Genomic DNA, 13,622 nt, shown 5'->3' with positions numbered 1-13,622 from the left:
TTGTCTTATACTAATGGATTTATGTTTTATGAAAAAAGATTATGTGTGACTGTTCCATTTCGATCATTTGTTTTGCATGAAATTCATTGTCCTCCATATCAAGGTCATAGAGGAATTATATCTACTTTGCGTACATTGATTGAAGATTTTTATTGGCCACATATGGACACTGATGTATTTAACTTTGTATCTGAATACCTAATTTGTCAACGAGTTAAAAGACACCATGGTAAACAATATGGTTTACTAATGCCATTATCCATTCCATCACGACCATGGAAACAGATTTCAATGGATTTTATCACTGTTTACCTAACACTAAAGCTAACCATGATATGATTTGGACTGTTGTAGACAGGTTTAGTAAACAAGCATATTTTATTCCATGTAAGAAAACTTTAACTGTAACTCAAGCTGCTCAATTGTTTTTGAAAACTGTTTTCACTAACCATGGTTTACCAAAAGTCATTATTTCTGATTGTGAGTCTAGATTCTGTAATAATTTTTGGATTACTTTGTTTGCTAACTTAGGAACAAAGATTGATTTTTCATTTGCATTTCATCCTGAAACAAATGGTTAAACAGAAGCTACTAACAGTACTATTTTAGATCTTTTGCGTGCTTACACCATTTCAAAACCACACACATGGGATACATATCTACATTTATTTCAGTTTGCATATAATAAAACACCACATACAGCTACAAAGAAAGCACCATTTGAAGTTATTTATGGATATCGATTGCCTACACCTATTACATCGTTATCAAACAAAATTCAAATTGCTGATGATTTTGCTAACAAGCATGCTACTATTTTTTATAAAGTTAAAGATATGATTGCCAAAGTCCAGCAATCATACACAAAACAAGCAAACAAGAAAAGATAGACTATGACTTTTAAAGTTGATGATTATGTTTGGTTACGAATTGAAAAAAAAAGATTACAAAGTGTAGATAAACACCCCGTTACAAATCAAAGCAGTCGTTACCATCAATGGCTGCTTGCAACACTCTATCCACTGACAATAGAACTCGCATTGACAAATCAAGAGTGGATACAACACTGTCACGACGGGGTGACGAATTCACACCAGTCACACCCAGGGAGAACATGACGCAATAACAAAGCCCCAAGAGAAACATGGAAACCCCAAGAGCATGAGCAATCCTAGTGTTGACCAATCTTGCTCATATAGGCCTGAAACCCAGCTATGCTAAAACCTAGGCAAACTCCTAGAACCTTGCAAGAGATAGCAACCGAGCAAGCCCTCGTTGAACATAGAAGTGTCGCGAATGCTTAACTGAGTTGGATGCTAAGCTCAAGGTGTTCACACGGGTCTACGTCCTTGTGGACATGGGCACATTCCCTAAGGAGCAGCTTGGAGATTACTTGCCCTTCCCTTTATCTTGGGAAGAGCAGGAACACCTTGATGAGCACTATAGCAGGCTCCTACACGAATGCTTGCGACTCATCTCGGGCAAGGAAGCTGACGAACTGCGCTTAACCGTCACGTTCAATGAAGTGCTATGCCGACCGAATCTCGTAGACATAGAGCAACTAAAGCAACTGTCAGCAGGCCAGAGTCAATTTGAGCAGCATTGGTGCGAACACCGCGTTGCAGTGGCTGAACTAGGGGCTCAGATCATGACAGTCTCTGAGGAGCGATTGGCCAAATGACGATCCTAAAGAGACCCAACCTATGTGGCACCAACTTCCCTTCGAGTGCTGACTGCCATTCGGGGAAAGGACTTGGCCGAACCAGGCCAAGAAAACCCTCTGTTTGATAAAGTTCTTGCTAAGGAGGAGTTACATGTTGCCAGTAGACTCCGACAAGGTTCCATGCTACTCGATGTGGCGAAATATTTATCAGTATTAAATAAGCTACCACATGTGCTAGATGTGTGTGCCACACTTCAGTACAATCCCGAGTTCTACCATTGGTTTCTATCCTAGTGAAGCGACAAGGGCTCGGACAAATGTATGTGCACATATATATCCAATGATTTTCGTATCACCTTGTATAGACATTATTAACACAAAAAAGCCATAACAAGTCAAGCGCAGATAGACAAATCGGGGTTGCCAAGCTATGCCAGGCTGGTTCCATGTTCACCAGATCATGCCTGCCTCCGGGCAAAGAGCATGTGCTCCGCATTACCACCAAGGTAGCTCTATCCAACATCCCTAAGGACGTAAGCAGGGCGCAGTCTCTCTCTCTCTCTGTACACGATCCCCCCTCGGCCTATCCTTCCGAGGAGGGGCCTTCCAAACGCAGAACCACCAACCGATCCAACTCGGCGTGAGTCAAGACCTGCTCATAGTCAGCGGCCAGAGGGACACCATTACAAGAGTCCATCATGTTCCACACTTCCTCTTCTAATCACATACGTACAACCCACACCATCCTATGGGAACGCTCTTATCCCGTATCAAAGCCTAACTCTTGGATTGCATTTTGCAGGTTTCCAGAGGAAAACATGGAGAACCGCGGTCAGCTGGCATGCAAGGATGCTCTTCGCACACGTCGAGAACATGGGGCACGTGCCCATCCACCGGTGCGCTACATGCCCACCCTCAAAAGGTACGTGAAGAAGCGAGGCCCTAAGCGACACCGTCTCGGATGAAGGCCAAAGAATCCTCGGGCCAAGAAAGTCGAGACTCAACGAAACGCGCAGCATGTGGCAATGCCAATGGCACAGACCTCCAACGCGCGCTCGAGCACCACGTGCTCACGAAGTGACAAGGCGGCCTGGGATAGGGCAGAATTTAATGAATTGTTTCAAGACATTCTGGACATGGTAGCGGCCTGAGACTACACCATTCATGTCCCGGCAGACATGTTCCCTGCCCAGCCTCACGGGAACCCTGCACTAGCACCGCCCCGGTCACCTAGCCAACTAGACTCACCCCGCCTCGTACCTATCAACTAAACCCCTATGATGTACAAGTAGCTCGACAAGTCAGCATGCCATAACTTTTTGTTTTTTATTGAGTAAAGGGCAAGATCCCCACTTGCACACATTTCTGTTACCTCTCGTTACTGTATGCGACCTTAACAAGCAACGAAATAGGCATCCCAACAGACATCATAGAATTCTAAAAAATTATGTCTTAACATGATTGCATTTGTTCGATGTACTTAACGCAAGAGAGCATATAATCTCACGAAGTGACAAGTGGATGTAGGATGCCACAAGTCTTCGCCCAAACATGTCCAATGGCCAGGCCACTGCAAGACCACCAACCGCACACGAGCCGCAACACAGCCACGATGCAGAACTCGAAAAATCACCCTTGCAAGTACCCACATCGCACGCACCAAAGCATGGTCATGGGCTCCACTCTCTTCTTGGGCCAAGCGATACAGTGAGCTCACGACGGGTGTCCCCACAATCGCACCAATATTGCAACCACGGCTCCCCTAACAACGAAGCTCGGGCACAATCATCATTATCATATCCATTTCCTGAACCTTCCAGGCTAAAAGGCTCATAGCCTCAGCATATTGCAGTGGTTGTACTTTGAAAAAAAAAAAGACAACAAAGAATGGAGAAATGAGAAGCACCCACGATCACAGCACCGCGCCTAGGGGTCCTTAAGTGAGGTGCGTCCAGTGCCCTTGGTCGACTGGCTCCGTCCCTAATCCCCTAGCCCTTTGTACATCCCCCACAATTGTTCAGGGCACATCAAGGGCAGGACATACCTCGAGAGCTCGCCTCGCCTATGGTTAGACCTGTCACCCTGAACCACTTGCACAAGTTCTTTTGCACTCCATCTCAATGCTATTACAATCAACAGTGGTAAGCAAGGCATGAAAGACAATGGAAAAGTACACCATACTTTTCAAGCACTACAAATAGCCACTAGCTACCAACAGCTAAGACATCAAGGAGCTCAATTATGCTACATTGCCTTGACAAGACCATAATGATGTCTCAAGCACTCTTCAAGTGTACTCCCCATCTTCATCGACAAGTTTTTCCATCAACTTAGCCCCTTGCTTCACTGCCCATTGCTATACAAGGAACCAAACTGACAGTCTTCTAACTAAGTAATACCTAAATATGCACATGTACTCACTTAATATTCACACTATAACCTATACATGGTTTGGGTCCTCAAGTGCAGGACAATACTCCAGGCTTGCTTAGAGTTCGACCTGTCTCCCAAACTAATCAAAATATGTCTTATGCATGATAAAGAAGACTAGCACTACCCCTTAGGGAGAGACCACATGAGAGGTTTTTCAATTGCAGGTATTGCAGATCCAATGAAGGTGTCATTCACTCTTCATCCACACTCAACTCTGAATTCCTATCCTTATCACCCGGTAAGCCTACCACGAATCATCATGTACAAAATCCTCACCAAACTGCCACTTGTACTCCATCAGTGCAACCCCCCCAAAGAATAGACCTACCACCAACTCCCATTGCCCTACCACCTACCACCACTTAACCCACCAACATGCCCCCAATGCCCTTCCTCCCCACCACTACCAACACTCCGCCATGGCAACCACCTCCGTCCTTGCCACCCATGTCTTCGGTGCATGCTACCGCCTGCTACCTACGACGATGAGTGCCATGGGACTGGCACTCGTCTAGGAGGGGGGTAATGTTAACCCCAACACGAAGAAAGCAAAAGGAAATAGAAAAGACGCAGGGCAAAGGCGGAAAAAAGGTAGCTCGACTAAAGAAAGAAGAGGAGGAAAGGCCAAAAGCGCAAGGGCAACCTTAAAAGTCCAAGGCAAATGCAAAAGGAGAAAGGTGCATTTTAAAATACAAAGGCACATCCTGAAATCTTGTAAAAGAGTGCCAGACGGTGGAAAATCCGGAAAGCTAAAACAGAAGACAAAGACAAAGGCCAAGGCAATGAGAAACTGAAGACAAAGGCGCACAAGGAAAAGCGCAAGTCAAAACTATTGTAAAAGAGCGCAAGCGCATCATGGTTTAAGTCAAGGAGCGTCGGGCTCTCACCAAGCTCTCACCCGTGCAATTTGTAAATGTAGACGGGCGGTGGAAAGGAAGCTAGGGAGAGAGAAGGACAATGGGAAAAATGGCCGAGGCTACGGCCGGCCATGTAAGAAAGGGGAAGAGGGGATGACCGCCCAAAAGGGATTTAGGGTTTTGTATATAAAGTTGAAAAGTGAATGAGAATCTCATTCTTTTGGTGTGTGGCAAAATGAGTCTTCATCTTCTTCTCTTCTTCTCTCTTTCTTGCAGGTGTGTGCTCTTGAGAGAGGGAGTGTGAGAGTGTGAGGGAGTGAGTGTGTGGGAGTGAGGGATCAAGAGGGTGAAGCTCTTCACCATCTCCTCTTCTCTTCTTCTCTTCTCTTCTCCTCTCTTCTCTTGTGCGCACGGCTATGGAGGATGGAGCTTGGAGATGGAGGAGGATTGAGGATGCTTGAGCTAGCATCGAGAATCGTGGAGCTACCGAGGTGTGCAAGAGAGGAGGCTACTCACATTGGCATCAAGGTAAGCTCACTACACTCGTAGGATCGACGGCGTGTCGGCTAGGTGAGAGATAGCCATTAGAGCTCGCTTGAAACGCTTGAAGCAATAAGCGGTCCGTGGGTCTTGGCAGTTGAGCGAAAGCTCCCACAATGCGCATGGGCACACGATTTAAATATTTGTATTGGACATTGTATTTGGGTACCGCCTGACTTCTTGGGCACCCAATAGCTTTAATTCTTTAGTGGCACAAAAGCAAACACAAAAGCTAAAGCGTGCTATTTTGTAAATTGGGCTATTATTTGAGCTTGAAGATGAATAATATATAAAATACATGCTTTGTGGAGCGCTCACACAAGGCATGGGGGGAGATTGCACCCAATTGGTCTCTTGTTCATGTCATGCAAGCTTTCTTCATTGGTTTTTGTGTAAAAAGTAGAGTTCTTTTGTTCTTGGGGACCTTCTGACGCTCACTACGCGTGCATACGGCGTCCGATCTGTGCACCAGGAAGAGACTAAAATGCATGCAATCCTACCAATAGTGGCCTTAAGAGATATAACTCAATGTATTACATTTACCCTATTAATTCATGTTACATGAAAAAAAAAGGTATACATTGCTCATGCATTGGCAAAGAAAGGTTTATCAAACACCATGGTGGTGGTTGTCACAAGAATCATTTGGTATAGGGTATTGTTGTCAAGAAATGATAGGTAACAATATCAATGCTTCACTCGCAATCAATGTATGGAGTAATATGCTCATTAATCCAGAGGTAGGTCAAAGATAAAAGCATTCCTAAAAAACCAAATGTGCCAAAGTCCAATCCAACGTAAGAAATTGAAACAAATGAGAATGTTGTAACTACAAAGTGTTAGTTTGGGGTAATCTTTCCAAGTTCTATCTGCCATAATCAATTCTTTGGGATTTTATTGAAGTCTAAACCCTAGAAATAAAGGCCCATATATGGTGAGTAATTAGGCAAGAAACAAATAGATGAGATGCGAATTTCACACATGTAGTGCCAAATACACAATGGTCACCAACAATGTTGTGTCATTGCACCAAATACCAGAAGGGACTTCTCCAAATAAAGACCTTGTCCTAATAGGGGATCTTTGACTTCCATAACTGTGGCAATCTATTGTGCCATTTTATATGCCCATCTCTACATGATGACACCTTGTTAGCCTTTTCAATGACCCATCTTTAATCATGTAGCATCTTATTACACAGGGAAAAATAGACTTCGTCGAAGGCGGCAGTTACAATCAGTACGATTTTAAGCGGTAATGCCCGAAAGTGCTTAAAAGACCTACTAGACGAGAGTTGGTGAATTTTCATAATTTTTGGGTGTGCCAGACGAGACCTTGGGAGATGTCCGCAGTGGAAGACTTCAAGATGGACGCCCAAGATTTTTTGGACTTCAATTCAGGTACCGGACGATGGAGAGGGAGTGCCCGAGAGGCTAAGGCCAAAAGGCCAAGTGAGAAAGGACTTAAGAGAGGCCAAAAGTCATGAATTTTGGGGGCTCCCTTTGCGGGCCTCCTAGAAAAAACGAATTTGTGGGGGGGGGCATTTTTTTCGAGCGAGCAGGGAGAAGGCACCATTTTTCAACACTTGATGGAGAGGGGGCTATGGGGGTTGCAAACAACCCCCCCAACTGAGTTGATACCTGATCTACATTCAATCTTCCCTTCCTATCGCTCTAGACCACACGTGGAATGGTTGCCTGGTTGTGGAGAACAGAATTTAGTCTTTCTCTCTCCTCCCTCTCTGTCTCCTTAAGAGGCACTTCATGTGGCAAGAATCAAGAAGAGAATCGGGAGATGGATGATTGTCCGAGAGGCACCAGATTGTTCTAAGAGGATGAGGAGGCTAAAGGCTGAAGATCTATGCTAAAATCCATGGCTGGTTGGTTGATACACAATCCCAATTAAATATTCAAAAAACCTGAAACACACAAAAAGGTAGTATGCTCTATTTTATGAAAGAATTTTGCTTGTTTTTTATCGTTCATGGTCTAAATGGTGTGCACATGGGCTGAAATTTTATTTGAATGTTCCTTGCATTATGTTTGAGGGCTGCAATCACTGTTATGTAGAACCCGTATTGATTTACAGCAATTATAAATTTTCAAAACCCGAAAAAACACTAATTTTGATGAAAATTGATAGTTTCTTTGATTTTGACTGGGAAAAAATGAGTGGACATGGAATAAAATAAGGAAAAATGTTGAGTTTCAATTCCAATGATCATTCACTAGAAAAAAAAACCAAAAAATACATATTTGTTATTAAAAATAAATAGGAAAAATAGAGAAAATGGGTTTCTTGTGTTCGAAAAAAAGGAAAAATAAGATCTATGTATGTGAATGTCTAACGGGGCTGAAGCATGAGGTTAAGCCTCATTTTGGCCCTTTTCCTTTTTGTTAAAGTGCGTCTTTATTGCTTTTACATACAAAAAATACATAAAACAACCTCTATGCCTATGCACCGTAGCAAAATTTAAACGGTGAGGGGGAGGATGATCTTATACCATAGTTTAAGTGTTGAAATAGTACAAAGTTTGATTGTTCTCTTTATTCATAACATTTAGGATGCGGTTTATTTGAAAATAATGGATCTAGCAACACGAGGTTCGCCTTGGTGCTAGGTTCCTACAACGAAGCATTGCATATTAGCAGAAATTTATTAAAAGTGTTATTTTTGCACGATACATAGGCTGATTTTAAACCCCAATTTTTTGTGCACAATAATGCATTCACTTTTGCATGAATCATATACACATGGTATCTATTCCTAGTATGTATAACACTTGATTATATTATAAATGACCCACGCTGGAGAGAGTAAGGCACCCAAGCTGTAGGTCTAGACGGTGGGTCCAAGTGGACCATGGGGGATTCACTAGTAGTATTAAGGAGACATCACCTGCGTACAAGGAATATATGAAAATACCCCTTATCTACCCCCTATTTATGGGACCTTACCTTATAAAATGTACCTTCCTTCCCTTAAATAGCCCCCCTCCCTTACACTCACGTGGCACCATACAGTAAACCCTAGTGGACCCCCTGGGAGGGGACAAGTAAGTGAGGACACTGGTACATTCTTGGAACGATATAATATTGGTACCAAGAGCGGAGTATGTTTCGTATGTGTTATATGTGTTAGCGACGCATCGAGGAGCCAATCCCCAAGGTGTAGGAGGGTCGTAGTGGGCCCCCGGCAATTAGTCGAGGAGTGCCTCCTATGTTGTTCTACGTGGTGAATTACACCAAAATGTGTAGGGTCTCCCTCTAAGGAGTCTGAGAAGATTAAGGGTTGGATTACAAAACATGATACAAATGCAAAATGTACGTACGATGGCAGGGCAACGTGTCCTGTAGACGCTCCTGACTGCGAGGCTGTGGGGTTGTCTTGTGCATGTCAGAGGTCCGGCTAGTGCTATAGCCAGTGCCGACCCATTTTAGGTCCCATCATATGTATTTGTCTCTCTTTTTCATCAATTTTTTTGCTCTCATATGTAATGAAATAGCCCCCAATCATCTCCCACTAGCATCTGTATAGATCAAAAAGACCTTAGAAAAGTTGGGACAAACCAATATGGGTGTTGAAATGAGGAGTTGCTTCAGCTCATTGAAGCTCTTGTCGGCCATTTCATCCCAAAAGAAAGTTTATTTCTTTAACCTATCGGTTAATGGTGCAGCCACATGATCATAATTCTTGATAAATCTTTGGTAGAAAGAAGATAAGCCAAGAAAACCCCTCAAGGAAGTGGTATTTGTTGGACTAGGCCAATCTTTCACACATTGGAACTTTTTCGGGTCAACCTTGCCATTTTCTCCAACAATATGTCCCAAGTATTCTACTTCTTTGACCATGAATGTGCATTTGGTTGCTTTAGCAAACAACTTGTGACTCCTCAATATGTCAAAAACTTCTCTAACATATTGTAAATGCTCTTCTTTGTCCTTGCTATATATCAATATGTCATCAAAGAACACCAAAACTGTCTTGAACAAAAGTGGCTGAAGTATCTTGTTCATTAAAGCTTGGAATGTGGCTAGAGCATTTGAAAGACCAAAGGGTACAACTATGAAATGATACAATCCCCTCTCGGTCCTAAATGCAATCTTGTACTCATCCCTCTCTTTCATGCATATTTGATGGTATCCCGATCGCAAATTGATCTTTGAAAAGACCTTGGCATCCTTCAATTCATCCAAAAGATTAGAAATCCTTGGTATTGGATACCTATTTTTGATAGAGGCATTGTTCAAATCTCGATAATCTATGCACATGCGGAATGAACCATCCTTCTTCTTGACTAGAAGAATGGGAGAAGCAAAGGGAGATTGACTTGGTTGTATAAGTCCAATTCCAAGTAGCTCCTTTACTTGGCGCTCAAATTCTTCTCTTTCCACCTTTGAAAGACAATATGGAGGTTTATTGATAGGCTTGATATTTGGAAGTAAGTTAATGGGGTGATCTACTTCACACTTTGGAGGAAGAGAGGTAGGTGACTGAAATAAATCATTATACTCTTTCAACAATTTGGAAAGACAAGGATACATATCTTTTGAAGGAGTAGAGGCCTGTTTGAAGTTGATCCTCATCAATCTTTGACAAGAAAAGGGTGAACATACATGCCTTTGCATTGATTTCTCTCTTAATCTTCTTAGTGTTGATCACCTCTAGCTTCTTCTTCTCAATCCCTTGAAGAATAACTTTCTTTCCATGCCATTGAAATTCCATTTCTAGCCTATTCAAATCCATAGTAAACCTGTCAATACTTTTCAACCAATTGCAGCCAAGTATGACAACAATGGGACCCATCTCCAAGGCAATAAGATTCACCAAAGTGATACAAGATGATGATAAAGTGATGGGAACATTGGTACAATCTCGTTACTACTCTCATAAGCTCCATTTTCCACTTGGATTCTTAGTGATAAAGGCATTTCTATACAACTTCAGCCCATCAAGAGACTGTGTATTAATGAAGCTATGTGTACTCTCGATATCAATAAGAATATGAGCAATTCTTCCATTAATGTAGCCTTTAAGGTATAATGTATTGTCCCCTTTGGAACCATTCCAAGAATCACAGGAGATAGAACAAAGCTTCAATGAATCCAAATTTTTCAAAGCATCATCCATGAAGTAACCACCCAGGTCGAATGGAAAACCATCCATACGATCATATAATTCTTCATGGAAACCATCATCATGGTCATGCATCTCCTCAAGTGTGGGTAAGCAATCAAGCTGAGATAGATTTCCTTCATTTGCCTCAGCATCCAATTCCTCTTCAAAGATCTTGCTCACTTTGACATTCTTGGCTTTGCATTTTGTCTTGTGATCGGGAGACCATTTCTTCCCACATTTGAAACATAGACCTTTTGTGTACATGTCCTTCATCTTGTCATTAGACACATGCTTTCCTTGCATAAGAGTTGAGTTTTTGCCACTAATTTCAACCCTCTTTCCATTTGATCTATTTTTAGCATTAAATCTAAAATTACTGCCCTGTTTTGGTCCATAAACAGTAGGAAATGTAGGGATCTTGCTATAGGTATTTGTTGGCTTCCCTCCTTGCTAAAATTAAGTCTTTGATTGCCCATAATTTGGAGCTATTCTAATGGACTGGTTTGGCTGAAAATATTGCCCTGTTCTTTGCTAAAAATTCTTGTATTTTTTACCATACCTTTCAGCCAGTTGTATGGCAACTTGTAAAGAGGATGGTTTCATAGTTCCCATTTCTGGAAATAGAGAAGATTCAAGCCCAAATATATACTTATTTAGCTTGGCATTGTCAGATACTCCATCCACATACATAGAGAGGTTAAGGAATTGGTTAGAATAATCTCTAACTGATAATCCCCTTTGCTCAAGAGCATACCACTCAATTCTAACTTCTCTTTTTTAATAGGAGATACAAAGAATTCGATCATTGCCCACTTTAATGCATCCCATGTTGAGAATTCATTACCAATCCTTGACATGTACCGTCACCAAGTGTGTGCATATCCTTCCAAATGTAAGGCTACAAAGTGTTTGCATTCTCCAGTATAGGACACAAAGAAAAATACATCTCAAGCTTGTCAAACCATTCTTCTAATTTGGTAGGGGATGGATTTTCACCCTTGAAACTAGAAATGGTTATTTTCTCCTTGTATTCCCGCTCATATTGATGACAGTGGCCATTATTGTGTTGCTGTCCATAAAAGTTTAGACCAAAAGAATTTTGTATTTGAACATCATTATTCCATGTTCCATGAACGTATGGTTGTTGTTGTCCATGAATATTTGCAAACCCATTTGGTTGATTAAATTGTCCTTGCGACGGAGAGAAAGAGTTGCCAACAACATGAGGCTATCCATAGACTTGATGTACATACATTAGAGAGTGTATATTTGGTGTGGCATTCATTGGTGGTTGTTGTCCACTCAATTGATGAGGCCAAAACTGATTTGAATGAGGGCCTTGTTTAGAAGGATGATTATATCCATGATTATTATTGACATGGTGTTGCTGTCCATAAGAATTTGGAACTGAATTTACATGACCATGTCCATTGTAAGGATGCTGCCCATGAGAATTATTACCTCCACTTGCTTGACCATGATAAGACCTTTGTTCTTCAGCTTTCTCTTCATGTGTAGATTTAGGGATTGTAGATGGTTGTCCATAAAAAGACTTGTAAAAAGGATGGCATCCATGTGTGTCATCATCAAGCCTTGAATTAGCATGATTTTTATCTTCCAAATCCTGTCCATGAGGGCTAGTGTAGGTCTTGGGTTGATAAAGAGGCTGAGTTTGAGGTTGAAAATGAGAGGGCTGAGATCTTGATGGCTCTCCAACTTCAAAGTGCCCAACAACCTTGGGAGTTATGGACTTCGACTGCTCTTGGACAATGGGAAGACTTGGGAGCATTTGGAATAGCTGTAGGTAATATCCTCTCACTCAAGAGAGCCACAAGCTTATCAATGCCCGATTTCATATCCTTAATGTCGTTGGAGAGTTGTTGAAAACTGTTAGAATCAGTAGAGACATGAGTAAGGCCAACCCCATTCACTTGTTTGTTTATTGCAGCATGTGTTGAACTTATCTCTAGCTCCTCATTATCATGGTTCTCAAGGTAAATAGCCTCTTGTGAAGCTTCACGCTCTTTATCCAACTGATAGTCCCTTAATCCTTCACTGATGGTATCCATGATGGGTTCCTTTCTTTTATTTTTAGCCATAGGTGACGTCCTGTCCTGAGTGTTTAGCAGAAGAAAAACTCAAATATCTTGAGCTCTAATGATCCAAATGACCAACTTCTTGGTTTTCTATAAAGCTTAGGATGTCCCATTTCAAATGAGCTATCAAGTGTTGAAAATGGTTAAGTACAGAAATTTCTATAAGCAATTTACTATAGCTGTTTGGAATTTCCTGCAACCTGTGAATGCTTTGTTTTGGTCATTTAATGACTTGTACCATCCATTTCATGCATGTACCAACTATGTAGACCTACAAAGCAACTCCATACATATGCCCACACTGATAATAACCTCTGCAAGTAACCCAAAATATTGAAAAATCCTACTGTAGACTGCAAAATAAGGATCCAATCAATGGAACTTGCTTGAAATCTCTGCTCCAACTCTTTATTACTGACCCAAGTTTCAAATGCCAGACGTAGCATACATATTGCTCAGCATAACTCTGTCCCAAATTGCCAATAGCATTGCATTATGTTGCCATACATTTGCCTTCACATCATGTACCCCATGCCAAACACACCATGCTGAAGGCTGAATTCTTGTGCCTATGAAGTGGTACCTGCACCTAAACTTTAAATGCATGGGATCCGAGACTTGAGGGGTGTGCAAATTTCCCTCCCAAGTTGGTTTGTGCTCCCCTTCAATGTCCTTGTTAGTAGGGGAGGGTCACCTCTCTTTTGTCCTACCAATTCGCTCGACATCCAATTTTCCTCGTGGGTATAGACATGGCATATCAATGCTAGATTAGGAAAACAACATGAAATGCATGTATTGGAAAGGATTTGATTGTCATTTCATAATATGAATGAACTTGGAAGAAGTTGGAATGAAAATGAAGCGAGATTAGGTAAGGAATACCTACAACAATGACTCATTGCTTTACAATTGTAT

General features: G+C 41.8%; 1 protein-coding gene across 1 annotated transcript in view; it reads right to left on the bottom strand.

The window, feature by feature from the left end:
* The window catches only part of LOC148030170 (uncharacterized), a 28,723-nt gene extending 16,043 nt beyond the window's left edge, over positions 1 to 12,680 (bottom strand). Inside the window, exon 1 of the mRNA XM_087687368.1 lies at positions 12,347 to 12,680. Coding sequence (XP_087543494.1) covers positions 12,347 to 12,680 — 334 coding nt within the window. The remainder of the gene's footprint in view (positions 1 to 12,346) is intronic.
* Positions 12,681 to 13,622: the final 942 nt, after the last annotated feature.

The sequence above is a fragment of the Lygodium microphyllum genome, chromosome 10, assembly GCF_053477565.2.
Source record: "Lygodium microphyllum isolate KBCC chromosome 10, Lygodium_microphyllum_v1.1.10, whole genome shotgun sequence".
Taxonomy (NCBI): Eukaryota; Viridiplantae; Streptophyta; class Polypodiopsida; order Schizaeales; family Lygodiaceae; genus Lygodium; species Lygodium microphyllum.
This window is presented reverse-complemented; position numbering and strand designations above follow the sequence as displayed.